Raw genomic sequence first — 26,674 nt, forward strand, 5'->3', positions numbered from 1 at the left:
CCCTGGGCCCTGCCTGCTCATTTGCACCCCTCACTCCTGGCCCGTTCCCGGCCTCACCCCCTCATGCCCCTGGAGGCCCTGCAGACCTGGTATCCTATTGCAGCCTGCAGGATCCCCCATTGAGCAGGTGCCCGCATCAAGCAGGTGCCCACAGATCTGGCAGTGTGTCAAACCCTGTGGCGAACACCTCCCCCATGACCCCCCCACTCCATTACCACTTGCCCCCACCCCAGGCTGCAGGTGTTTGCACCCTCCCCCCAGCCTCGCAGAGCCCTGATCCTACTAGCGCTTGGGGGTGCAGCCTGGGAAAGGGGGAGATTGTCCAGGGCTGCTGGCCAAGGGGGGGGGCCCTATTGGCGGGTACCCCAATTGCCCCTGCTGGAAACCGTTCTCCCCAGCCTGGATTCAGACCCGTCCCCCCCATGCCCATCTCCTGGCTTTGGCGTGTCCAGGGGGAGCAGGCCCCTGTCTGTCTGCCCGGTAAAGTCTATTCCAGCGGCCCAGCCATAGGGGGAGCAAGAGCCCCACACAGCCCGGCTCCCCGCCTGCCCCACTGCGCTAGGATGCCAGCGGGGGGACGTGGCTGGTAAGGACCATCCCTCTGTCCCTCCTCCTGCGATTCAGCGCTCCGGCGGCTTCAGATGCTGCAGGTCTCCCCAGGCAGCGCCGCGCCGGGCCCCGCAGAGAGCCGCGGCTGGGCACGGGGGGGCAGGACGAGGTTTGTGGCCGGACCCCCGGGAGCGCAGAGCGGGCTAGATTCACCCCGCCCTGGGATCGGGCTTTGCTGCAGCGCCGGGACGGGGGCTGAGGCTCCGGGCGGCCCAGTGACCCCCGCTGGCGCATCTTCCCTTGGCCGGCTCCCGAGCATCTCCCCGCAGGGGGAGCGGGTGGCCGCCCGCCCCCCAGCCAGCCACCTCCGCAGCGGGGGGCTCTGAGTGCGGGGCCCCGCCCGCAGCCGCTAGACCGGGGTGCGGGGCGCGGCTGCCGCCCAGGTAGCGCCATCGCCAGCCGCCGCCGCCGCCTCCAGCCCGGAGCGGAGCCCGGACCCGTCCTCGCAGCGCCGCACGGCGGCTCGTCCCAGCCCATGGCCCGGGGGCTGCAGCCCTGAGCCCTCCGGCCCAGGGGCTCGCCCGGCTCCCTGCCTTGGTCCCGGCGGCGGGACGCGAACCTGTGCCCGAGCCCGCCCCCCGCCAGCGGGCCTGGCCGGCGACTGGATTAGATGGAGCTCGGCGCGGCTGGCGGCAGCATCCTCCTGGGGGCCGGGTTCGAGCCTGCCCGGGCTGGCCACGCAAGACTGAGCGTGAATCGCCTGCACGGGAGCGCTCCGCGAGCCTGCTAATTAAGTACACGCGCGTGCCAGGCTGCTAATTGCAGGCACAGGACCGCCATGCAACGCTGCTAATTAACGGTGCGTCCACGACTGCCACATTGCTGGCAGCCCGCTGCCCTGCCAGGCTGCTGGGGAATGGCCTCCCTGCCAGACGGCGCATTCGTTGCAGACATGCAGGGTTGCTAATCAGCTGCACTTGCAGCCCCGTTGCTTTAACTGCCTGGCTGCGTCCTAGCCCCCCGGTTGGCTCATCCCTCTCCCTGCCTCCCTCAGCATGGGCACCGTGCTGTCCCTCTCCCCGGGCTCCCGGAAGGCCAGCCTGTACGAGGAGGGCTCCTCCGGCTCGCTGGCGCACTACCCGGGCGTGCCGAGCGCCAAGGGCAGCGGGCAGAAGGCGGACAAGAACCTCAAGCGCCACTCCATGTTCATCCCGGCCTTGACCTGGAAGCGGCTGGTGGCCTCCACCAAGAAGAAAGGCTCCCGGGGCGGGGGGAAGGGGCCTGCCCACAATAACAACAACAACCACCCCCACGCCAAGGACGTGGCCCTCCTCAACCACGAGAACGTCAAGAAGTCGCTGTCTTGCGCCAACCTCGCCAGCTACGATGGGGGCGGGCCACCCCTGGCGCCGCTCAGCGCCAAGCGCATCTCCACCACCTCCGTCTCCTCCCTCAAGCCGGGCGCCTTCCTGGGCGGGGGCAGCTCGGCCTCCCCGCGGCGCGTGGTCGTCCAGGCCTCCACCAGCGAGCTGCTCAAGTGCCTGGGCGAATTCCTCTGCCGCCGGTGTTACCGCCTCAAGCACCTGTCGCCCACGGAGCCCATCCTGTGGTTGCGCAGCGTGGACCGCTCGCTGCTGCTGCAGGGCTGGCAGGACCAGGCCTTCATCACCCCGGTCAACGTGGTCTTCGTCTACCTGCTGTGCCGGGAGGTGATCGACGGGGATTCGGTCTCCAGCGAGCACAACCTGCAGGCGGCGTTGCTCACCTGCCTCTATCTGTCCTACTCCTACATGGGCAACGAGATCTCTTACCCGCTCAAGCCCTTCCTGGTGGAGACGGCGAAGGACGCCTTCTGGGACCGGTGCCTTCGCATCATCAACGCCATGAGTGGCAAGATGCTCCGGATCAACGCCGACCCCCACTACTTCACCCAGGTCTTCGCCGACCTCAAAAACGAAGGCAGCACCCGCGAGGACTTTGCTCGCGTCCTGGACCGGTGACTGGCTCAGTGCACAAAGGACCAACTGCCCCCCTCCCCGCCAACCTCATGTGCAGCGCAGCCCTCGCCTTGCTGTGACCTTAAAGACCAGCTTGCGGTGAGCCAGGGATTTTCCTCTGGCTCGCCTGGGCCAGATCTCCCCGGAGCCAGGCCAGACTCATCCAAACACTTACAAGAAATCTGGCTTGGCTGCCCCTCTCCCGCCCCATGAGCCAACAACAGGGGGTGTCTGTGTGCAGCGTGGGGGAGGCAGCCTTCAGCTCCGGTGTCTGTGTCAGAGACAGAAGAGGAGCAGCCAAAGGCCAATAGTGTGATTCCCTTTGAATAGGCCCATAAGTGCCTGTAGGTTCCCTCCTCCCCTCCCCACCCCCCAGTGCCATGTTCGTGGCTTGTTCATTTCTTCTTTTGGGTCTGCTTGAAATGCATTCCAAAGCGACGGGAAAAATCCCAGGGAGGATCTAAAATATACACGTGACGCGCGCTTTAGCTTCGGTCGGTGATGTATTTGTACAGGTGAATTCGGCCTTTCGAACTAGCCCTGCCTTGCTTAGAAAACCTCCCGCCTGCTCCTTGCCAGAAACTGGGCCAGCTGGTGCGTTGTACAGTCACGCCAGAGCCTTCCTTTGGGTACCTGTCAGCTCTGCAGCCGGGAATCGGCGCTGGCCGATGACTGGGACAAGTAGCTGAGGTCCCCTCCTAAGGAATCTCCAGGTGCGTGGGGGTGTGGGGGAAGTGGGCCCAGGCTGTAGATGGAGGGTACTGGTATCATGATTGGCCTCTGCATGCTTTGATTGTCCTGGGCGTGGCCTTGGCAACTGATGAGCCAGGGCTAGAAGCATTTGAACAGGCAGTGGCGGCCCCGTCTTTTGAAGCAGGTCCCCGAGGTGTTGTGTGGTGGAAGCAGGTGATGGAGGAGCTGAGAGATGGCTGGCTGGGGCTGGGGAGTGAGGGGCAGGGCTGGCTGGCTGGGGGGACAGGGGCAGGGCTGACCAGCAGAGGTGCTGCAAGCCTGCGCACTACTGGTTTCGTTTGTGAGTTTCCTGCCCCCGTCCCCTGGCAGGTCCCCTCAGGGTGCGAGTGACCCCATGATCCCTTTACTCCCTGATCCCCACCTGGGTCCCCGTGAATCTTGCTCCCCCGGTGTTACATTGACTAAATCTCATTTGAAAAGTCTCCTGTACCCCACCAAGCATGTGGGGTGGGTTCGGCACCTGGTGTCTCTCTCTGCTTGCCTGTCCCATTGCTAATCTGGCTGCAGGATTGGGGGATGTGCTAATCCCCCCTTGCTGTCTGGGGCTGCTCCAGCCTTGGGCCCAGCCCCGCTCCTTTGTCCCCAGCCTGGCTAATTCATCCCTACCTGGCAGGGCCCCTGCAGCGTGCCCACTCTGAAGAGGGTTTGCAGATAGGATCTAGGGAGGGGGTGCGCAGGATCTGCCGCAGGGATGGTGCTGGGGGGTAGAATGGCTGGAGGAGTGAGGGCTCCAGGCCGTTCCAGAGGAGTGTGTCCCCATAATCAGGGGGGTGTAACTGAAATGGACTGCGGGGGATGGGGTGTGTGGATATTGGGAACACTCTTCCTGCAAGGCACGGTGGATTGTGGGTCACCATTACAAATTCACACTTCGCAGACTCTTCCCAGCCCCCCCCCCGCCCCCGGGGAGGTAGGGCAGTATTACCACCCCACTTTATAGATTGGGAAACTGAGGCACAGAGCCAGCAAGTCGCTTGCCTGAGGCCACAGAGGGAATTACTGTCAGAACTGGGAGGCTTTTCATCCTGCAGGCAGAGCACTGACCTACAGCCCTGGCTGCAGGGAAACCTGAGGCTAGGCGCTCGGATACTGCAGCGACCGGGCAGCCGCATACGTATCTAGGTTGGAGGCCTGGGTCACTTGGAGCTGGACTGGAATCCTGCATGGCAGGGTGCAGGCTGGGAGGTCTGAGAGGTCTCCTCCATCTCCAGCACCTGGGCTTGCAGCTTCACCTGCCCTCGGCTTGGCTCCTATTGGCGCCTGAAGCCAAGAGAGATCTTCCCAAGGGACAAGCCTTCGCACCTCTCCTCCACGAGCGGGTGGTTGGGAGGGCGCGGAGCTGGTGCCAGGCTGGAGGCCGTGCCCAGGTCACAGAACAAGATAGCTGACAAACGCACGCAGAGCGATGGGCAGGGAAACCCCGGGGAGGCTACCAGACCCCGTGCATCAGGATTTCCTGTGGCGGCGCCGCCCTGCTGGTGAAAATTGTCAGGCGCCTCCAGAGGTGCGGTGACTCATCCCACTCAGCCTTGCGTTGGGCGGGGAGGCCGTGCTGCCCTCTCGCGGGAGCTCGGGGTGCTGCAGGGGTGCACCGGTGGCCTTTGCCATGGTGTATCAGTGCCCGGTGCGGTGCCGATTGGTTAATTGACGCTCTGCACCACGGTAGATACAGCCGCAGTCAGGTTTTATAACCAGCCTGCCTGGGGAGTTCTTGGCCGTAGCGATAAGCTGGTGGGTAGACTGCACCTAGTTCTACTATGGCTCATCAAAAACGTTTCCTGGGTGCCCTGCGCTAGGCCCGACCAGGGCTCAGCTGCTCACAGCCAGGTTAGCTCTGAGGCCCTTAACAACGTCCCCAAGGCAGAGTTCCTAAAAGCCCCGACTCCGGGAGGTCTGCTCCCAGGATCTGGCCCTTACAGGAGACAGGAAGCCAGTCGTGGACGCTTTCTCGCTCCCCCTTAAAGGGGCCCTGCAAAGAACTGGGACTTGTGCCTTTTGCTGTTCCCTTTATGATGGATAAATGAGGGCTGAGACCTTGGACCCATAAAAAGGGGTTGGTTTTGACCTGAGCGAGTCAGGACGTGTCTCTATGGCAGCTTCAGCCCTAACAAAACGAGCTCCAGCCGTGTGGGGAAGGGCCTGTTTTCAATGCTGCTGGTTGTGTTGACAGCTGTTAACGCCAATGCCCAATGAACCCCTGGGAGAAAGGCCATCTTTGTTAAAGAGTCACCTGGTCAAGGTGGCAGCCAGGGACTCCTCCGGCAAACCCCAGGGGGCTCCAGACCTGACTCCCAGCAATTTGTACTGGGACAAAAATCAGATTCAAAATATCCCCCAAGCTCAGGCTTCTCTTTGTGCATCAACGCAGCCGAGCAAGGGCACAATCCCAGACAAGTCACGGTCAGGTCAAAGACCCCCTTCACAGCAATGAGGAGGTTCCCGAGCGCCCAGACGGCATTCCCGGGCCCTGCACCTCTCCGGGGCGCTTGGCGGCTTTGCCTGTGTGCATAGATACATTATTTATAGGCCGGGTATATAAAGTCACTTTATATACACACCCAGCCCTACTGTATCATAGCTATATGTATATTTTTCTATGAGAGAGTATCAGTAATTAACATGGGGATGGGCCCAAATGCCTTGTTGCTTTTTCTAATTAAAAGATCAACTCCACGACTCCAGAAGCTTAAGTCGTGTCACCCAGCCCCGCCCCAAGTGACCCTAAAATCGGGATCGTCGGCGAAATCCACGCCGGTTGCTGCTAAACCAACATCCACCGCCATCCTTCCCTCCCTCCCTGACGTCCCCTGGCCCCCGGTGGATATGTTGTTGTGTGAATAGCCTTGTGTGAAGCGTCGCGAGCGGGTACGTGACGATTGTGCATGTAAAGATGATTTATTTAATTTGTCGCTATCTTTCTCTTTCCATTTGTGGAGCTGTTTTTCAGCAGTGAGTTTCTTATTTAAAACTGGGAGTGGGGGGATCCCCCCCAGCCAAACACGCCGCTCTGGATTTTCTTCCAGAAGGGGAGGACATTAAAGCGCATTCCTCAGATCAGGATTGATGCATTTTCACTGGAACTGGACTCTGCTTATTTTTAATATTTGTTGCATTTCTTCTTTGGAACCACTATTTATTTGGGTGGAGCTGTCCAGCCTCCTCCTTCCCTCCCCCACCCCCAAAGACACCCATGAGCTGAGGGGCTTTGGGGGGTGATTCCGGACACAGACTTGTCCCTTGGTCCCGGTACCAGGGCGTGGCCAGTGTTGCTACAAAGGCCAAAGAACCATGAGACTGCAGTGGGAGGTTCCACCTGGCAATGTGGCGATTCTCCCAACAGACGGAGGGGTCTTCGCTTGCACGCCCCTCCCAGTGCGGAATGAAGATGACAGTCGATATTTAAAGCAAAAACTCTTCCCTTCCCCTCACCCCCTGGAGGTGTTTGAAATCTGTTTGTAATATTTACTATCTCAGACTTGCCTACATGTCCGATTTCTAAATGTGTCATTGCTGGGAGCGAGCCGCCTCCCAGGTGCTCCAGGGACGGAGCCTTGTCACAGGGTGCCGGGAGCAGTGGGCTCAAGTATTTTCTGCTGATGACCGTGGCACTTTATGCAAAATAAAATGGGGGTAAAACAATCCGAAACGCAAAGTCTTCTGCTTAATGAAACCAGAGTGAGGGCCTGGGCTAGCTGGGGACGACGCACGCAGGCCGGACTTTCACAATCAGGAACGCCATCCTGGGAAGCAACGACTCTGAAAAAGATTTGGGGTGGGCGTGGATAATGAGCTGAACACGAGCTCCCCATGTGATGCTGTGGCCAAAACAGCTAATGTGATCCTGAGATGCCTAACCAGGGGAATCTCGAGTAGAAGCAGAGAGGTTATTGCACGGACGTATTTGGCACAGGTGTGACCGCTGCTGGAATACAGTTCTGGTGCCCACAACTCCAGAAGGGTGCTGAGAAACGGGAAAGGGGGCAGAGAAGAGCCATGAGAATGACTAAAGGATTAGAAAACCTCTCTTCGAGAGAGAGAGACCCAAGGAGCTCAATCTATTTAGTTTAACAGAGAGGGTTAAGGGGTGACTTGATCACAGTCTATAAGTATCTACATGGGGAACAAACATTTAATAATGGGCTCTTCAATCTAGCAGAGAAAGGTCTATCCCAATCCAATGGCTAGAAGTTGAAGCTAGACAAATGTACATTTTTAACAGAGTAATGAATCATTGGAGCAATTTACCAAGGGGCGGGGTGGATTCTGCATCCCTGCCCATTTTAAAATCAAGACGGGATGTTTTCCAAACGCTCTGCTCTAGGAATGATTGTGGGGCAGTCTCTGGCCTGGGCTAGCTGGGAGGTCAGACCAGATGATCACAATGGTCCCTTCTGGCCTTGGGATCGACAGGGACGGGCACTATAAAAATGCACCTATAGCAATGTAGGCCTGGCTACTCCATTCTGCCGAGGGTATTGCATTTCTGCCATAGCATCTCACATTCAGTGTATGGACCAACTTCCTCTCCCTGCCCCACAGGCCGCTTTATACCTGCCCCCCCCACCCCCCCGGCCTGCCAGTGGAGTGCAGGGCTCAGGATGCACTCATGCCATGTATTGGAATGAGAAAGGTGGGATTTACCCGCATACAGTGGTGGGGAGTTCGAGGTGGGTAAATCTCTCCCTGTACACTCACATCTATAGAAGTAAATATGGTCTCTGTGACCAAAATCCATCCAATGGGATAGACCCGCGGTTTTAACCTTTCTTCATTGGCAGGCCCCTACAAAATGTTGAATGGTGGTGAAGGCCCCTTTGGAAGTCTTAGATATAGTCCACGGACCACTGGTTGAAAACCACTGGGATAGACTATGCGACCTGCTCTACACACTGATTCAGCTGCTGGAATACGGTGTCCAGTTCTGGTGCCCACAGTTCAAGAAGGATGCTGATAAATTGGCGGGGGTTCAGGGAAGAGCTCCAAGAGTGATTAATGCTTTGTAGATCATGCCTCGTAATAGACTTAGACTTTAAGGTCAGAAGGGACCATTATGATCATCTAGTCTGACCTCCTGCACAACGCAGGCCACGGAATCTCACCCACCCACTCCTGTAACCCCCTAACCTATATCTGAGCCATTGAAGTCCTCAAATCGTGGTTTAAAGACTGCAGAGTGCAGAGAATCCTCCAGCAAGTGGCCCGTGCCCCATGCTACAGAGGAAGGCAAAAAAAAAACCAACAAGCCCAGAGCCTCTGCCAATCTGCCCGGGGGAAAATTCCTTCCCGACCCCAACTATGGCGATCAGCTAAACCCTGAGCATGTGGGCAAGACTCACCAGCCAGCACCCAGGAAAGAATTCTCTGTAGTAACTCAGATCCCTCCCCAGCTAACATCCCATCACAGGCCAAATTATAGGTGCTTAATCCATTTAGCTTAACAAAGAGACGATTAAGGGGTGACTTGATTTCAGTCTATAAGTACCTTCATGGGGAACTAATATTTGCTAATGGGCTCTTCAGTCTAGCAGACAAATGTCTAACGAGCTCTAATAGCCGGACGTTGGAGCTAGGCCAATTCAGACTGGAAACAAGGTGTGAATTTTTAACCGTGAGGGGAATGACCCACTTACCAAGGGGCGGGCGGTGGAGTCTCATCACTGGCAATTTTAAAATCAAGCCTGGATGTTTTTGTAGGAGCTCTGCTCTGGTTCAAACAGGAATTATTTCAGGGGAGGTCTATGGCTTGGGCTATGCAGGAGAGCAGACTAGCTGATCACAGTGGTCCCTGCTGGCCTCGGACTCTGAATCTTACGTACGGGTCTACCTTGAAGTCAAAGGGAGCAGTGAGATGATTGGAGGTAGGTGGGCACTGGGGCTCCTTAGAGGTTTTTAAGGCCCAGCTTGACAAAGCCCTGGCTGGGATGATTTTTAGTTGGTGTTGGTCCTGCTTTGAGCAGGGGGTTGGACTAGATGACCTCCTGAGGCCTCTTCCAACCCTAATCTTCTAGGATTCTATGAATGTCTGTTTCCCATTGCTGAGTAATTTCTATGAAAGAGAAATTGTCCACTAGTTGAGGCCATAATGCTGATTTGCCTAAAAGGGGGACGGGTTGACTTAATAGGGAAAGAGTTTTTTTAATGAAATTTAGAAACTAAATATCACTGCAAAAAAAATGAAGTGGGGGTGGAGGTGGCCAATATGTAGCCATTCCCCAGCCTGGTTGCAAATCCAAACACAGCAATTCTGGGCTAATGTGGACAGTGAAACTAACTAGAAACACAACAGGAAACTAACTAGCCCAGCTTTGCTGCCCTGGTGCAGTGCAATGCAAAACCATGAACATCCGCCGTAGGGACATGCCCCTTAGAGGTGGCATTTTCCAAAGCACTCAGCATTGGCCTTTGAAAATCCCGCCCAGTAAGGATTCCACACAGGAACACACCGAGCGGTTTTCCATTCGATTCCGTCTTGCCTGTGTCTTTTTGCTCTTCCTGCAAAAGGGACAAAAACGTGCTTGTTTTCCCAAGCGCGGTGTAAGCAGGACAGAGAAGCCCCTCCGTATTTAAGGTTACAAACAGGACCCCGTTTGAAGGCTGATTTCTGCAGCATCTTCCCCTTGAAAATATATTTAAAAAAAATCTCATCTGCCTTTTACATGTTTAGAGTCAAGTGATGTCCTAGAAAGAGGAAGGGTGATCCTGTGGTTAGGACACTAGCCTAGAACATGGAAGGCCTGGGTTTGAGTCTCTGCTCTGCCACAGACTTCTTGTGTGACCTTGGGCAAGTCCCTTAGACTCTCAGTTGCCCATCTGTACAATGGGATAACAGCACTGCCCTGCCTCCCCGGAGTGGTGTGAGGCTCAGATCCCATGGTAATGGGGACCACATAAGTACTGCAGATAGAAGTCTTGGTGGGAATTTGTTCAGAAAACTTTGAATAAACGTGCGTTGAGCTTTGAGACTGAAAATGCATCCTTCTTGAAACTTTGGTGCCATGTCCTCCTCGCCCCTGCAGCATTCCTCCCCCGACTCAAAAGCAAAGTAGATTTTAAACCCTGACTCATGCAACGGGCGGTTTTCAAGGCCAGGAATAGCGCTGTGACACTGGGTCCCTGAAGCAGGCTGCGGAAGGCACAGGCCGCTGGGTAGTACTGCCAGAGGACAGACGACATTTGGTGTGATCCCATTTGAGCTGGGAAAACCCCGGGGAGCAAGGGACGTCATCCTCACATCAGATAGGCACAGAATGATTGCCTCCATCATTCCTTTTTCTCCTCCAGCCCCAAACCCAAAGCTCCAGCTCCCGGCCCCTCCCAGCACACCCAGGCCCTGCGTTGCTTCCGATCTTCAGAGGCACTTAGAGGGTCAGCGGATCTCATCCAGCGCATGGGCCAAACACCCTATAGGCTACAGCAGCTGGGAAAAAGCCTGGACCCCAGACTGCTCGCGTCCCGTTGGAGGAGGGGAAGGCTGTGCCGCCTCTAGAAGGAGGCAAAACCACGGCCCGGGTCAGCTCACGAGGGTTTGGGGGCACAGCTGCCTGAGGGTGAAACTGTTCGTCACACACACTGCTATGCCCAGAAGCCATTATGTGCTGTGAAGAATCCCACCCACGGGGAAACGGAGCCAGCGAGCGATCAGAGCAAAGCGTTCGAATGTTTCGCGGGGCGCTAAGGTTAGGAAATGGCAGATTTCTGGTGGCTCAAGCCAGGGCTACGACAGTGGAGTCAATGTGAATGGGAGGCGGGGGGGCAGCATTTCTGAAATCAGGCCACTCCTTTAGGTGCCTAAGCATGGACCCTAAAGCCAGAAACTCTTGGCCTAAGTGTTTTGCCCCTGGCATGGCCAGGATGAGCGCCCGGCTCTTCAGCCTCCTACCCATGTGCCTTAGGCACAAGGGCGCCCTGCCTGCCCCTTCTCCGGAGCAGACGCCGCCAGCCTGGGGTTCCTGCTGGCTTGATGATTAGAGCCCAGTGATCCCAAGACATTCCAAACGCGTTCCCAGCTCACCTTGCTTTTCTGAATCTCTTCTTCCTCTTTCGAGCACCACCCTCCCACCGCCGGGAATGTGTGTGTGTGTGTGGGGGGGGGTGAGGGATGTGGGGGGGCTGGAACAAAGCAGCCTCCCTGGATGGACTGGGATTCGTTTACTGCTGCTTGCCCCTGAGTGCTGGGATCCCTTTGGGGGTTGCACAGCAATCAGGTCATGGCGTCCAGCGAGAGCGCAGGAGATCTGAGTGTCTAAACACTGCCCAGGCCGTGACCTCGGCATCCTCCCATGGGACGGACGGAAGCGCGCAGAGGGCCAGATCCTTTGGGATGAAGGGACACTCTAGTCCAGCTGGGATCTGATCCTTCCCCATGAGGCACAGTCCATGTTATTATCCCGGATCCATCCTGACAAGTGGGAATCTAGGCAAAGCCTTAAACCTCTTCTGCAAACGCAGCTCCGTGGTGCCAGGGGTAGCTTATTACAGTTAATGATTTGCATGATGGTTTTCCTCCCTCATCCGCTCGCTCAGGGCTCGGCTGGCTGGGTCTTGCTCACATGCTGTCAGGAAGAAGGTCCCGCAGCCGCACCTGCTCAGGACCCCCAACAGGTGAACAAACCAGCCAGGTGGCCTGACGGCCCCACCCTGCCTGACCTGCCGAGGAAGCCAGCGGTGCAGTTCTTATGCCCAGCCCGAGCGCCAGCTCGCTGGCTGCGCCACGCACACACCCGCCGAGTCTCTGCTTCCCTGGGCTCAGTTCTCTCCAAGCCCTGCTCCCGCTTTGCTCCTCCACAGCTCCAGGCTAGCCCCTGCCCTGCCCCCAGCCTTGGTCAAGTCCTGTCCCTGCCTTGCTCCTGACTCAGAACCAGCCCTGTTCCTGCCTGCCCTGACTCCGACTCTGTCTCGCCCCTTGACTCTGATCACTAGGCCTCATGACCTGGTCCCCAGCAAGCTACAGCTGCTCCTGGGCTTAAGAACGGGATCGCTGCTTCCTCAGCTGCTCAGGCAGCCTCATAACGCCGTCTGCCGGACTGAGCAGGTGCAGCTGCAGGGCTGTACTCCTGACATAAGAATGGCCGTACTGGGTCAGACCAAAGGTCCATCCAGCCGAGTGTCCTGTCTGCCGACAGTGGCCAATGCCAGGTGCCCCAGAGGGAATGAACACAACAGGGAATCACCAAGTGATCCATCCCCCATTGCCCATTCCCAGCTTCTGACATGCGCTCAGGGTCAAACCAACCGCCCTATGTGGGGGTCGGGAAGGAATTTCACCCTAGGTCAGTCTAGCAGTGACCTGGGGGTGGGGGTTCACCTTCCTCTGCAGCATGGGGTGCGGGTCACTCCCCAGGATTATCGGGTTTAGTGTGGGGGTGCTGGGGGGTGTTGGTGGCCTGTGATGTACAGGGGGGCAGACTGGATGATCTGCTGAGCCCTTCTGGCCTTGAACTCTGGCCCTCTGGGATCACCTACAGGCGCCAACTGAGAGCAGGGCCCCACTGCGCTAGGTGCTGCCCATCCACCTGGGGCCTGTCTCCACGCGGGGCAGAGGTGCCACTTCCAGCGTGAGCAGACATCCCCGTGATAGCGCTGACCAAGCTCGCGTTCAAACTACAGCAGCATAGCTGCAGCTGGGGGAGGGGCTAGCTGCCCCACCTACAATCCCATCCGAGGATGCGAGGCAGGTCCCTGGGGTGCCCAGCCCCTTCCCCACTCCTGCAGCTGCAGCGACGTGGCTACTTTCAGCACACTAGATGGATTGGAGCTAACACAGGTCTGTCTCCTCGAGCTCCCAGCTCCAATGGGGCCACACCTGGAAGGAAGAGACAGGCCCTGCCTTGGAGAGCTGGCTGTCTACACAGGGAATCCAAGGCACAGAAGAATGAAGTGACAAGCCCAAGGACGCACAGCACGTCGGTGGCAGAGTTAAGAGCAGAACACAGGACTCCTGACTGCCAGGCTGCTGCTTTAGCCACTAAATCACGTTGCAAGTCCTTCCAAAAAGCATGTAGACCTGAGGCTAGTAGGTGTCACTCCACTGATTTCCTCCCTGGCCTCCAGGCAGATTTTACCCTATGAAGCTTTTCCGAGGTTTGAACCCATCTCTCCTGCTGCAGCTTGTCTCTGAGACTGTCCTCGTTTGACTCGGGGCTGTTAACTGATCCCGCTCGTCTTCCCATCATCTGTTGACGTGTTTGTCAGGTTCGCCTCCCACTGCCACCTGTCACTGCTGAATGACGCTACTGCGCGGGTTTTAAAGGGAGGATTCTAGGAAGTCATCCCTGTAAAAATAGCGAGCATCACAGCCACGCACCGGTTCGTTCTTCGGAAGAATAAGCCGAGGAAGGTTGTTCTTATCACTGGGGCATTGTCAAGATAAACACCGTTGCCAATAGCTCCTTCTGCATGTTGCTAGCATCACTCCGGGCTATTAAAAGGGCAGCAATTAAAATCAAATCCATTAGAACATTTAACCATTTAAGGCATTTGTTCTCTTGTGGCGCTTTAGCTTAGTGAATCAAAGTTGGTCAATTTCAGTTTCTGGTGAGTTTCATTGTCTGGTTTAAAACAAAAGGAAGTATTTCTTCACACAGCGCAGAGTCAACCTGTGGAACTCCTTGCCAGAGGATGTTGTGAAGGCCAAGACCATAACAGGGTTCAAAAAAGTACTAGATACGTTCATGGAGGATAGGTCCATTAATGGTTATTAGCCAGGATGGGCAGGGATGGTGTCCTTAGCCTCTGTTTGCCAGAAGCTGGTAATGGGCGACAGGGGATGGATCACTTGATGATTCCCTGTTCTGTTCATTCCCTCTGGGGCACCTGGCATTGGCCACTGTCCGCAGACAGGAGACTGGGCTAGATGGACCCTTGGTCTGACCCAGTGTGGCCGTTCTTATGTTCTTATGGTTGCCACACCAGATCAGACCAGCCATCCATCTAGTCCAGAAGAAGATGCAAGGAGCTCTGCTATGGCCAGTGAGGGAACAACCTGCCCATAGGGGAAATTTCCTTCCTATCTGCCATGAGTGTGCGGTTGGCTTGTGCCCTAGCTGAGGGGTTTCAAACAGGGGGCCCACAGGCAGAGCTGACTCATTTACTATCTTAATGTGACCTGAGAGGTGCATCCAGCTTGCCCAAGGGCTAAGCTTTCATTGGAAAAAAGGGACGTTTCCAGCTTCTGGCTGTGAAGTAACCCAGGGGTCAGGGGAACCGGAGGCGGTGATGTGCCTGAATCTGCAGCCAGCTCTGAACAGGGCCTCGGACATGTGAGCTCCTCAGCACCCCAGTAACCTCACGGGAGGGTCAATCCAGGGGCCACGATAACTGGTCAGTGGCTGATCAGTTCAGAGGAGGGACTGGGCACAGAGCACGCAAAGATGGGAGTTGGGAGCTGCAGCAGGGAGGAAACGCAGAAGCCACACGGAGAGACAGGAAAGAGGGAGCGAACCAGAGGGCGGCGGCTGCAGTGTCCCCGGCTCCCACTGCGCCGACCCACCGCCGAGCCCCCCGCCCGGGCCCAGCTGCAGTGTCCCCGGCTCCCACTGCGCCGACCCACCGCCGAGCCCCCCACCCGGGCCCAGCTGCAGTGTCCCCAGCTCCCACTGCGTCGACCCACTGCCGAGCCCCCCTGGGTCTCCTGCACTACAGGGCAGGGTTTAAACCTTCTGCCTTCCCCGCAGCCAATAACACTCACAAATCTGTAGCTCTTTGTAAGGAAACCAACACCTCTCTTTAAGGAAGAAAAAAAATCACGATTTTGGGCCCAATAGCTTCGAGTTAAAGTGGCCAAGTGCAATTTCCATGTCAGTCTCACCACCTGCTGCTGGGCCATCTATCTGGGCAGGAGACAGCAAAGCGCAGTGCCACAGAGCCAGGGCACGCCTGTTCCGTGACACAGACCAAGGTCACGCCTGTTCCGTGACACGGACACAGCTGTGGTGAGTTGTTTTGGGTTTTACAGACCGAGGCATTGTTTGAACACGATTCTGTGCCATCGAGGTTGAAGTTCTGCACCTGCCTCTCCTGCCTGCCCTTCACAGCACCGCCCCTGACAGCAGAGCCCACAGATATTTAGGAGAGCGGGGATCAGGCAGAGCCAATGGCTGATTTTTAAAAATATACATCGATGAAACCTCTTGCTGCTTCCAACTAAGGCCTCTAAACTGTGGCCAGGTCTGCAGCCTTCATGTGTGTGTGTGGGAGGGACGGGGGGCTACATGGCTAGCCGAGGTGTGATTGCCACATGGGTTTGCAGACTGGCGCTCGCTTTGCCCACCTCGCACAGCTAAAAATTGCAGTGAGGCCGCGGCAGCACAGAGCCGGGCTATCTGCATGGGCTCTCGTTAGCCGTGCGCCGGCGGGTACGTCCCGCAGTGCTGTGGTCACCGCTCCGACTGCAGGGTAGATAGACCCACAGCGCTTCATGCCCAGCATCCACATGTGGGAGCCTCGCGTTTGATCATTAGCCTTGGGCGAGTGCACGATGCTTAGGAACCCCTCCTTTCAAACTGGGGTGCCAGTCTTATGGGCACAGTGCTGCCAACTGGGGTTCTGGAGTGGCCACTGGAAGCCGGCCAGGCCCAGCACCTTTCATCACGGCAGCCCTGTTTGGACACTGCTGGCTCGGCGTTGAGCTGCCTGCCTAGAGGGGATGTTTCTTAGCCCGTTGGTAGGAGCAGGATTTGCACAGCTTTGGGGAGGGGGTGGCTGGCGGGGCTAAACCAGAGCAATCCATTTCCACCGCGGCCACATTGACACCCATCAGCAGCCTCTTCAGCGCAGGCGCTTCTCCAGTCAGGATCTCCACTGCCTTTCGAACCCGTCAGGCACACCTGGCCGGGAGCCCTGCGTGTTCCCCGCTGGAGCTCATGCAGCAGCCAGTGCTCAGTGGCTGGTGAAGGACTTTCCTCGTAAGCCGGCCGACCACTGGCCTCCTGCTTTGCTAGTGCTGCGACACCAGCCACAAACAGCCCCAGGAGATGGGGCCCTGCCCGAGGGGGATTTCCGTGTCCAAGGCTGGGCCGGGAATTACCCGATAAATATGGCCCCGACTCCTTAGCAAAGCTCGGCGTTCCCCTTATTCTGCAGCGGCAGAATGTGCCAGGGAGTCCAGCCCTGACTGCAGAATCTCAGCTTGGGGTGAAAAATTCAACCCCTGGGATGGATTCTTCAGGACCCGGCTCTGCACCTGCGGGGCTGCTCCAAAGCCCAGGCCAGGGAACAGCAGCACTTTGCAGGGACACGGCCCCCGCCAGAGGGATCTCAAAGCACATCGCCAACAGTAATGCCCCTCGCATCGATCTGGGGGCGGAGCTGTTAGCATTCCCCCTTTGCTAGGGGAGGGAACCAGCGACTTGCCCAAGGACATAAATACAAGGAGCTGGGAATGGAACCCAGGAGTCCTGGGGCTAATTGCTCTGCTCTGCCCCCCACCAGCGGGGACCCGAAGGTGAAGAGAGGCTGGAGTCCGTCACCTGACTGTCGCTGTTGTAGCTCTTCTCTGAGAACGCATCATGCCACAACTCAGCCGCGGAGCCCGGCTTTCCCTTCGTCCCACCATGGGCTTAAGCCACCGCGACCCCGGCGCTTTCCAGGGGGCTCCCCTTGCTTTGGCAGTTGTTGTGCTCCGGGCTGTGCCTCTTTGCGATGACAGGGCACCCTCAGCCCACTGGGCTTCCAGAGGGTAGGGGCTGTGCTGATCTCAGCTGGCCCTGGGGCTGTCACACACACACATCTCCTTCCCACACTGCAGACGCAGCCGGGCTGTAGCCTAGGGGCATTGACGATTTCCAGCCATTGACGGGACAAGACACCGGCACACGTCCGGCAGGGAGCAGCCCTGCACCGGCCCTTCAGAGACACATTCGGGGGCATCCACTCGGTTTCTCCATCTTTAGCTGCTCGGATCCCAGGGAGCTGGAATCAGAATCTTGGCCCAAGTCCACAGCTCTTTGCAGCCCTGGGCCAATCCAAGGCTCTGAACTCACCGGAGACTCTGGGCCAGGGCCTGGGGCTGCCTCTGTGGGAAGGTGCCTGCCCAGCATGCCGCAGCACCGGGCGCCGGGAGAGGGAGGCAATAAAGAAAGGCCAATACCAGAGCTGGAGCCAGCGGCACGGCCCATTGCAGTGCCAGGTCCCCGGAGCGCTGGGCCCAGTGATGAGCGCCCATGGCAGAGAGCCATGGAAAGGTGCCGGAGATGCTCTCAGAGGGAGGGACTCAGAGCCAGGCTGGAGCAGATGTGTCAGGGAGGGGCTGAAGGCCCAACGCTGTCAGCGAACACGAGACCCAGGGGGCACGAGGAGAACTAACCGCCAGCGCTTGAGAGCAAACACTTTCCCCATGCAACGGCGCCCACAGCCACCAGGGAGTCAGGGATTGGCTCGGGACTGGGAGCTGCGTCTTTGATGGCTCTGAATGTCATCAGTGCCTGTGGAGCATCAAGTCCTGGTTACTGGCAGAGACCCTGGGTTAGAGCGACCGGGGGTCTGGCTAGATCTCAGCTCGGAGCCGGCGTGACACGAGGGGAGGATACCGGCGTAGCTGGCCAGTGTTTGCTCTGGTGAGAGAGGATCGGGGACACCCGTCTGGACGGAGCAGCATGTGAGTTCCCGGGGGTTGGCCATGGACAGCCCTGCAGTCTGCTCCAGTGTAACCGGCTCAGGGGAGCAGAGCAGCTGAACTAATGGTCTGACCTGGTGTGAGACTGACGAAGGGTCCGTCTCCACCGGACTACAAGCCCCGCTGCATGGCTGTGGCCACCTCGGGCTCACGGGGGCTAAAAACTGCCATGTAGATGCTGGAGCCTAGGCTCTGGGATCCTCTTGCCCTCGCTGGGTCCCAGAGCCCGGGCTCCAGGCCCAGCCTGAACGTCTACACAGCAATTTTACAGCCCCGCAAGCCCATCAGCCGAGCCGGGCCAGCCAGGGGTTTCATTGCTGTGTAGATGTGCCCAAAGGGGATCCCAAGCGGTACGGCCCAGGGGTCTGGCGGTTGTGGCAGTTGGGGGATAGTGGCCTTTGTGGACCAGCAATCTGAGCTGGTCTGACAGGGAGGCCTCTGAGCTCGGCTGCAGCTGGCCATGTCCTCCCGGGGCAGAGGTGGCAGGGAGCTGGTCCGTGAGGCACCCGGACTAGGGGCAGGCGCCCGACCTGACCCTGCTGAGTCGCTGGAGAGCTGGGTGAGGAGCCAGGGCGCTCCGGCTGGTGCGTCAGAGACAAGCTCTTTCCCGTGTGAATACCTTGCACGGCGCCTTGGCGGGGGCCAGGGGGGACTCTCCAGAGGGCCGGGGAGGGAACCAGGAGTCCAGCCACATCTTCCTGCCTCTGGGCTGGTCCCCTGGGCTCACGCGCCTTGTGACACGGCTGGGGGAGGAGAACACGCGCGGCCCGAGAGCGGCTCGCTCAGGGCCTGGGGACACACACACTGCTAGTGAAGGACACGGAGGTCACGCTCCTGGAGGCCGAGGCTGGTTAGCCGCAGGATGGGTCCAGCATGGGTGGCAGACCCCCAGCTGCTCCCCAGCTTCTCCCAAGCCGCCCCACGGGCTGGAAACACCCCTCGCCCCCCAGTGATGCCAGGCCTGGTGGCGGGACCCCCGGTGGCTCAGGAATTGGACGGGGACCCACCAAATGTGCTGCAGTTAGAAAGGCAGCAGCTGGTAACGGCCTCCCAGCCTGGCGAGAGGAAAGGCTCTGAATCCCAGCTCAGGGACGGCCATGGTGTCCTGGAGGCTTTATTTCACCCTTTGTTTCCCTGAGCGACGGACAGGGCGTTCCCATGGCTGTCACTTGCCTGGGAAAAGGTACCGAAGCAGCCATGTCTGGGGTGGGTGTGTGGGGGTGGGGGGAGGACAAGGCTTTTGGAGGGAGAGGTTCGGCAGCACTACCTGGAGCCAGGCAGCTGCTGGGTGAGCTTCCATCACCAACTCTGCCAGTGCCCCTTGTTCCTAACCCAGAGCTCCCCCTTACTGTGCCAGGCCTGGCCCAGCCCCTGCTTTTCAATCCAACTCGCAGCCCCCCCCTCCTGCGATTCTAACCGCAGCCCCCAGCGTTCCCTCCTATACATAGAACAGTGCAAGGAACTGGCTAGAGAGGGGGTGCGTGCGCGTCACTGCCCTCTGCTGGGTGGAATCAGCATTGCTCCACTGTGTGTCATAGGCCTCATACTGCTAAAGGAGATTCTCCTTTTGCTCAAGTGGCAGGGGCCTGTGCTTTGGGAGCAGAAGGAGCTGGGGGCAGCAAAATGGCAATGGCAGAGTCCTAGGTGGCCAGGGGCTTAGTACCACACGTTAGACCAAAGTCTCCTTTCAGAGACCATCCCGAGGGCCAGGGAAACACACAGGCTCTGCTCTGGCTGGTGGCGGCAACGCTCAGTCTCCAGCAGGGCCACCTCCCCCAGGAACAGGCTGGACAGCCCCCACGGCGGCTCCCCATCTCCCTGCTGGCTCTGGGGCGTGTGCAGGGTGACTGGGGAGAGGAGGAACAAGCAGCTGCAGCTTGAAGAGTTGGGCAGCTGGTCCCGGGGTCTAATGCCCACAGGCTGCTCAGCACTGTCCTGGGCGCAGCTGTGACGTTATTGACATGGACTGTGCCCGTATAGATCATTGTTGCAACCAAGGTCCTGTAGTTGCACCAACTCTTGTACAAAGGTGGTCAAGTGAGGTGTCTATGGAGAGGTTGTAATTTGCTGGTTATGATTATGTTGTCTGTATGTGTGTATCATTTTTGTATTTGAAGTTATGAATATTGGCTGTGTACTTGTAACTCAATGTGTTTGATTCTAAGTAGCACCAGTGAAGCATTTGGCCAGCTTATTGTGAAGAGACTCTTCAGACTAAGTGCCCAATCAAGAAACACTTAACTGACAATGGACCTGGGGAGACTCCAATCCACATATGATTCTTGGGAACATTCAAGGTAGCATGTGAGCAATGGCTGCTCTACCTGTAAAGAACTGAGTCATGCCTGGACATGTGACTTGCCCACGTGACGCCAAACTCCACTTTGCTGCTGTGATTTTCCACAGTAAGAACAAAGGGGTCCTTCCACATGGCAGAGGATATAAAAGGCCCTGGAAACCCCTCCATTTTGTTTTCGATCCTGCTTCTTACCTCTTTGCTACAAACGGAAGCTCTGAACAAAGGACTGAAAGACCCATCCCAGCTGGGGATATTCCAGAGACTTGATTTTGAACCTGCAGTTTATTCCATCACTGCTACAAGCCTGAACCAAGAACTTTGCCATTACTGTATGTAATTGATTCCATTTAACCAATTCTAACTCTCATCTATATTTCTTTCTTTTTAAGAATAAAGCTTTAGATTTTAGATTCTAAAGGATTGGCGACAGTGTGATTTGTAGGTAAGATCTGATTTGTCTATTGACCTGGGTCTGGGGCTTGGTCCTTTGGGATCAAGAGAACCTTTTTCTTTTACTGGGATATTGGTTTTCATAGCCATTCGTCCCCATAACGAGTGGCACTGGTGGTAATACTGGGAAACTGGAGTGTCCAAGGGAATTGCTTGTCTGACTTCTGGTTAGCCAGTGGGGTGAGACCAAAGTCTTGGCTGGTTCGGTGTGCAAAGGACCCAGCCTCGGGCTGTCACTGCCCTGCTCTCAGCAATTTGTCCTGAATTGATACTCTCCGTCGTGTCCCGCCAGAGGCGGCATCGTTACAGCAGCAAGCTAGCTCCACAGCATCTGGGCCCCACGCCTCTGCGGGAAACACCCAGTCCCCACTCCAGGCAGGGCGAAGACCCCGAGGATGGTGGCACGTTGCCTGCTGGGAGGGGGGCCGTCTCCCTGGGTGGCGATGGTGCCTGGCCCACCCATCCCGGGCAGGGAGAGAGGCTGGGTGACTGCAGCGTCGCTCTCCCAGTGAAGCACTGCTCCTGAGGGGCCTCCAGTTGCGTGAAGCTGGGAATTTCACTGGCAGCTGAGCGTGCCCGGCCATTCCAGGCCCAGCCAGCGCGCTGCAGGCTGGGGGCGGCTGGGAACAGCACGCTATTAAAAGCCTCTTGCCTGGGTTTGATTGGGAGATGTAACTTGTACCAGCTGGTGCCTAGATCTCAAACTCCCTCTGCTTAACCCTTTGCCAGGCTCCCAATTCTAGGTGAGAAGACACAGCAAGCGCCCCTAGAATGACAGCCTGTGGCCCTGTGCTCCACCAGCCGGGCACCAGGGCGACCATGAAGTGGCTCTGGGCAGAAAGGGCTGGGGCTTGTACGGCATGGTGGCTGGAGTCCCTTCGCCCACTCTTCGTTGTTATTGATCTCACTTTGCCTGCTCAGGTGCTGCATCTGCGGGGCTCTCAGAGTACGTCAGCAGCACAGGAGAAGCCCCACAGCTCCCCCGTGAAGGAAGGAATGAGCAGGGATTACCACCCACCACTGAAATGCAGCCACCTCTGGGGCAGAACACAGCAGCTGTCCAACGGAACACAGCAACACGGCACAGCAGTTTGGGATGGGAAGTGAAGATGAACCCCATATCCAAGGGGCTCTGCAGGGGGATTGCCAGGAGGCAGAGGGGATCCCCCAAGTCAGAATTGGCCCAGGGAACCCAACACTTCAAAAGCACTGCGGGATTTTTAGTAAGTAGCTGGGGGCCTGGTCCATGACAGGGACTCCGAGGTGTTACAATAATATAAATAATAACCATGATTGGCCAACATCTCCCTGATACAGGCCCCCCAGCAGCACAGCGCCCCCTAGTGTTATGCTGGGCTGTTGGCTCACTACTGACTGGGGAAAGCGCACCACCCACCGCATGGCCCGCACCACGTCTCGAAGCAACGAAGCATTTCTTGGAGGCCTCCCATCCAAACACTGACCCAGCTCCACCCCGGGGGGGCTGAGAGCTGCTGGGGTCACGGTGCAAGGGGAGAAGGCTGCAGGGCTCCCCTGGGTGCTGCTGTTCAGCTGGCACCCATCTCAACAATCACGCCACCTCAGCCCCAGCCCACCTGAAACTGACGGGGGAGCTCTGTGGTGAGAACCACCCTCCCTGGGACTCAGGAACGAGGTGTCCCTCTCCTGGAGCATTCGGCAGATACAAGGGGCCACGTCCCAAACTCGCATTGGCACTGGGGATCAGCCTCGAGGCTGGGGGCGGGGCAGGGGTGGTCGTTTTTGTGCTATTAGAAAGCTGGCAACCCTACTGGGAACGAGGCCCGGAACAACTTCCCAGGGCGGCGGTGGATTCTCATCACTGGCCATTGGTAAAGCCAGGTTGGCTGTTTCTCTACAAGACCTGCGTAATTCAGGGCCGGCCTATGGCCTGTGTGAGGCAGGTCAGCCTAGGTGAGCCCAGCGCTCCCTTCGAATCTGTAAAAAGCGAGGGCGATAAAGCCCAGCTCCAGCTGCAGCCCGCTAACAACCAAGGGAGGAGTTATGATTCCCACCCCTCCGAAAGCCTGATGGAGCTCCCCGTGCTCTGTCCCTCCACCCTCTCCACCTGTGGGCCCCTGCAGCCACCCCGAACTGTTCACTCTCAGGCCAGAGAGAGGGGGCTCCTTTCCACTGCAGCACCAGCAGGGGTCCCTCCAATTTTTCCCACCCGTGCTTGGAATGAATTTTGTTATGTGCACCAATATGGAGGTGATGTTCATGTGGAGGGTTCGGAGGGTGGAAGGGGGCTCAAGGCTGTGGCAGAGGGTTGGGGTGCAGGGGATGAGGGCTCCAGCTGGGGGTGCGGGCTCTGGGGTGGGGCTGGGAATGAGGGTTTGGGATGTAGGCTGCCCCGGGGTCTACAGCAGGGAGAGAGGACTCCCCCCAGCTCTCTCTCCCTGCAGCAGCACCTGGGCTGGGGGGAGAGTCGCCTCTCCCTGCCGCAGCAGCTCTGGGGCTGGGGCGGCTGGATAGGTGCCCCTCCCCCAGCCGGGGCAGGGCCGAGGTTGAGTTGAGGCTGGGGGAGGGGAGCCCTGGCCGTGGCAGGTCTGGGCTGCCCCTCCCCCGGCTGCGCAGATTCCCTGAGCACCTGCGCAGTGCTTAATAGGCTGCTGCGCGGCCGCGCGGCTTACAGGGAACTCAGAGCACCAGAGCTCTCCGCAGGTCGTTGAGACCCACAGGAGACCTTGGACTTGGAGGATTCCCCGTTACGGTGGCATTTGTGGGAGCCCAGGCCATTCAGGCATTTCAAATCAGGGCCATCGGGCTGGATTCTGATGCAGTGCAGTCCGCAGAGACGCCGGCTTTACACGCATGTGACTGAGAGCAGAGTCTGGGCCCTGGCCGTGTGTCGACGTAGCAGATCAGTGCTGTGACGGAGCCTGCACTAGCCTACCTGTCCGGCTTGCTCACGTCCTTCTCGGAGATCAGAGCCTGCAGCACCAAGCGGGCACGTGGGTGGGTGTTACTATCTGACTGGTGACCAGGCTTGAGGGCAGATGCACGGGGAGTCTTCAGGCAGGTGCTGGGGCAGGATGCATGAGTGGGAGAAGCCCAGGGCTCTGCTGAAGCAGGTGGAAGTGTGACCTTCAGCTGGTATCAGTTCACATGATGGATCGCTCAGCCCCCAGAGCCAGACGCTGCTCATTGCAACGGCCCCAGGGGTCCTTCCGGCTCTCCCATACCCTTCCTATGATGCCAGGGCGTGGGCCGTGGGGTCTGACCAGGACCGGATGGGTGCCTATGGATGAGTCCCTATTTTTGTGGGAATCAATCAATAACCAACCCATGCCTGGCTTCCACTAGGACCCTCTGGAGTGTGGCACCGATCCAGGAAAGCTCACACCAGCCGCACCCAGGAAAACACAGCTCTTTTTATTCACAAGTTGTACGAGCATCATTGGCATTTCCTTACTACGAAGAGCCCCTGTGGGGCCCGTTATCTGTACTGGCCTTATTATTTCTAGAGCAGCCGAAGCATGCCTGGGGCTGTAAGAAAGGTCAGTGCTCAGAGGAGTTTACAATCCTATCTAGGCAAATACAACCCTTGGGGCAAACCTTCAAACATGAGAAGGGGTGTGCGGGGGAGGGAGGGAAAGGGGGTGCAGCGGTCAAGAGATCAGCAGAGGAGCCTCATGGGAAAAGTGGGTGTTGAGATGTGTTGCTGGCCCTTTAAGGGAGGCAAAGGACCCAGCCCAGAACAAGAGACTTCTGGGAGGTGTAGTTCCCCGAACTGATAGGAATTGTAGGCCTGGCAGTAATGCATGCTGGGAAGGGGACTGGGCTATAAGAGTCCTCTCTCTGCTTAGGGAAGGGACATTCCTTTCTATCCCCGGTACAAGGAGGGAGTGGAAGGAGGAGGTGCTTGGTGCATGCAGGGCTGTTGGCTGCTCTGAGAGTGGCTGAAGGTGTGAAGCCAGGGGTGGGAGAAGGGGCTGATGGGAGCAGTGAAAGGAGAGGGTAAAAAGAAGCAGAATGAATGGGAGTAGGAGTGGGGGACGGGGGGAGGTAGCCAATGCGGGGTAAGGGGAAGACCTTGGCACCTGCATGCTGGATGGACAGGATGGGTGTGATGTGGGGAGAGGAGCAGCTTGTGCCAGTGGAGATAGGAGGTGACCGGGGAGCAGTGGGTGGGATGGAGAGGGGGAGGGTGGATTGGAGGGATTCAAAGAGGAAGGACGGGACTAGGAAGAACTGGAAGAGAGGAGGCCAGAGAGCGAGGAATTCTGAGAAGGGCAGGCTGGGGCAGCCGTGAGAGGAGGATTGGGCGGGAAGACAATGAACTCAGCACAGGGGCTGGCTGGGGAAACCTCGGGGAGGTGGAAGCAGGCAGGTGGTGAAAGATTGGGGATGGGGGGTGTCATGGAGTTGGGGAAGACAAGGCCTTGCACCCCCAGCTTCCTGACTCTCAGCCAGCCAGTAAAACAGAAGGTTTATTTAGACAACAGGAACACAGTCTAAGAGGTCTTGCAGGAACAGACAACAGGACCCCCGCAGTCAGGTCCATCTTGGGGGGCCAGGGGAAGCCAGGAGGTCTGTCTAGCCTCCCCTCCATTTTCCCAGCCAGCTCCAAACTGAAACTCTCCAGCCCCTGATCTGCCTTTGTCCCTTTCCTGGGCCAGGAGGTCACCTGATCTCTTTGTTCTCCAGCACCTTCAGTTGGCACCTTTGCAGAGGAGGGGCCCAGGCCATTAGTTGCCAGGAGACAGATTGCCGGCCATTCTCTGTGCAGACAGTATCACAGGGGCCCTCTTGGGCTCTGCAACAATCACACCCCCTGATCCCCCCACCTACATACCTAAGAAATGCATAGGGGAAACTGAGGCACCCACATAGTATTCAGAGAAAACATTAAGAGCATTCCCACTTCATCACAGGGGGTCAGCCAAGAGGTGGAAGAGGAGAGAGCCAGGGGCAGCCGCTAACAGAGAGGGCAGAAGAGCTGCTAAAGGAGAAGTTGGTGAGCTGGGAGCCAGGGGAACCCAAGGAGGAGAGAGGGTGAGGGCATGATCCCCCGAGCCAGCAGCCCAGGGGACCACCGATGAGAGGAGCCCTGGGACTCTGGCTCCATGCTATGCAAGGGTAGAGGCTCGAGCAGCTGTGGGGGGCTTGGCCCCATCCCCCCAGACAGCACCCCCTGCGAACATCGCTGCTGTAGGTGCTGATTGGCCGCCCATGGTGGCAGCTGCAGCAGAGCGGTTACGGATCAATTCAACCCCAGCAGCACTACAGGCTGGAATTGGGAGACAAGGGCTGCCTGGCTGATGCAGAGAGGGGCTTTCCTGGGCGGGGTCTGGCCTGGGTGACTGTCTCTCCCCTTCCGCTGCAGTCCGGCCGGTGACTCGGGGCATGTCTCTGGGGTGCTCCTTGCAAAGCTGCTCTCAGAGCTTCTGGGGGTTCTGTGCCTCCGTGTCCCTCGTTCCAGGGGGTGTGTCTGGTCCGAGCCCGACCACGGTTCATGCATATCTGGGGGTGTCCCACGGCCACGAGGTTCGAGCTGCATGGGCCCTGCAGGCCGTCGCCCTTCCCACCCTGGTGATATCCCTGGAGCAGGGCCCATAGGCAGCAGGCAGGGTGGGGGGGCCCGGGGCTGCTGCTGCCCACTGGGGCTGGTGGGCTCCAGGCTCCGGCTGGCTCCGGCTACGGTGATGGACTCACTTAATAAAAGGTTACAAAACCCTAGAGAAAAACCAAAGGAAGGGAGGGCCCGATGCTGAGCAGGGCCCGGCGCCCTGCGTCCCAGCTCCTCCCCGCGGGTTCGCAGCCAAGCAGCCCCTCCCCCCTGCTGTCCAGCCGGGACGCGCCGGGCGGCCCTGGCTCATCTCCTGGGACAGTAAAGCACAAAGCCGTCCCGGCTCTTGCCGAAGTCGGGGAAGGCCAGCTCGTGGCGCGTCTCCACGGCAACCAGCCTCTTCCTCCCGCGCAGACTCAGCTGGATACAGTCCGACACGCGCACCTGCAGCTCGCGCTTCGTCCTGGAGGGGGGGAGAGAGAGAG

At 58.1% G+C, this 26,674-nt stretch overlaps 2 protein-coding genes across 2 annotated transcripts in view; one reads left to right on the forward strand and one right to left on the reverse strand.

Moving 5' to 3' along the window:
- Positions 1 to 1,174: 1,174 nt before the first annotated feature.
- LOC117871907 (cyclin-dependent kinase 5 activator 1-like) lies at positions 1,175 to 6,938 on the forward strand. Its single transcript, XM_034759730.1, has one exon. It carries the CDS (start codon positions 1,605 to 1,607, stop codon positions 2,547 to 2,549), a length of 945 nt encoding a protein of 314 aa, XP_034615621.1. The 5' UTR covers positions 1,175 to 1,604; the 3' UTR covers positions 2,550 to 6,938.
- A 17,099-nt stretch (positions 6,939 to 24,037) lies between these two features.
- The window catches only part of LOC117871908 (unconventional myosin-Ig-like), a 66,595-nt gene continuing 63,958 nt past the window's right edge, over positions 24,038 to 26,674 (reverse strand). Inside the window, exon 22 of the mRNA XM_034759731.1 lies at positions 24,038 to 26,652. Within this exon, the coding sequence (XP_034615622.1) occupies positions 26,496 to 26,652 (157 nt within the window). The 3' untranslated portion in view covers positions 24,038 to 26,495. The remainder of the gene's footprint in view (positions 26,653 to 26,674) is intronic.

The sequence above is a fragment of the Trachemys scripta genome, chromosome 2 (genome assembly GCF_013100865.1).
Source record: "Trachemys scripta elegans isolate TJP31775 chromosome 2, CAS_Tse_1.0, whole genome shotgun sequence".
NCBI classification, from domain to species: domain Eukaryota; kingdom Metazoa; phylum Chordata; order Testudines; family Emydidae; genus Trachemys; species Trachemys scripta.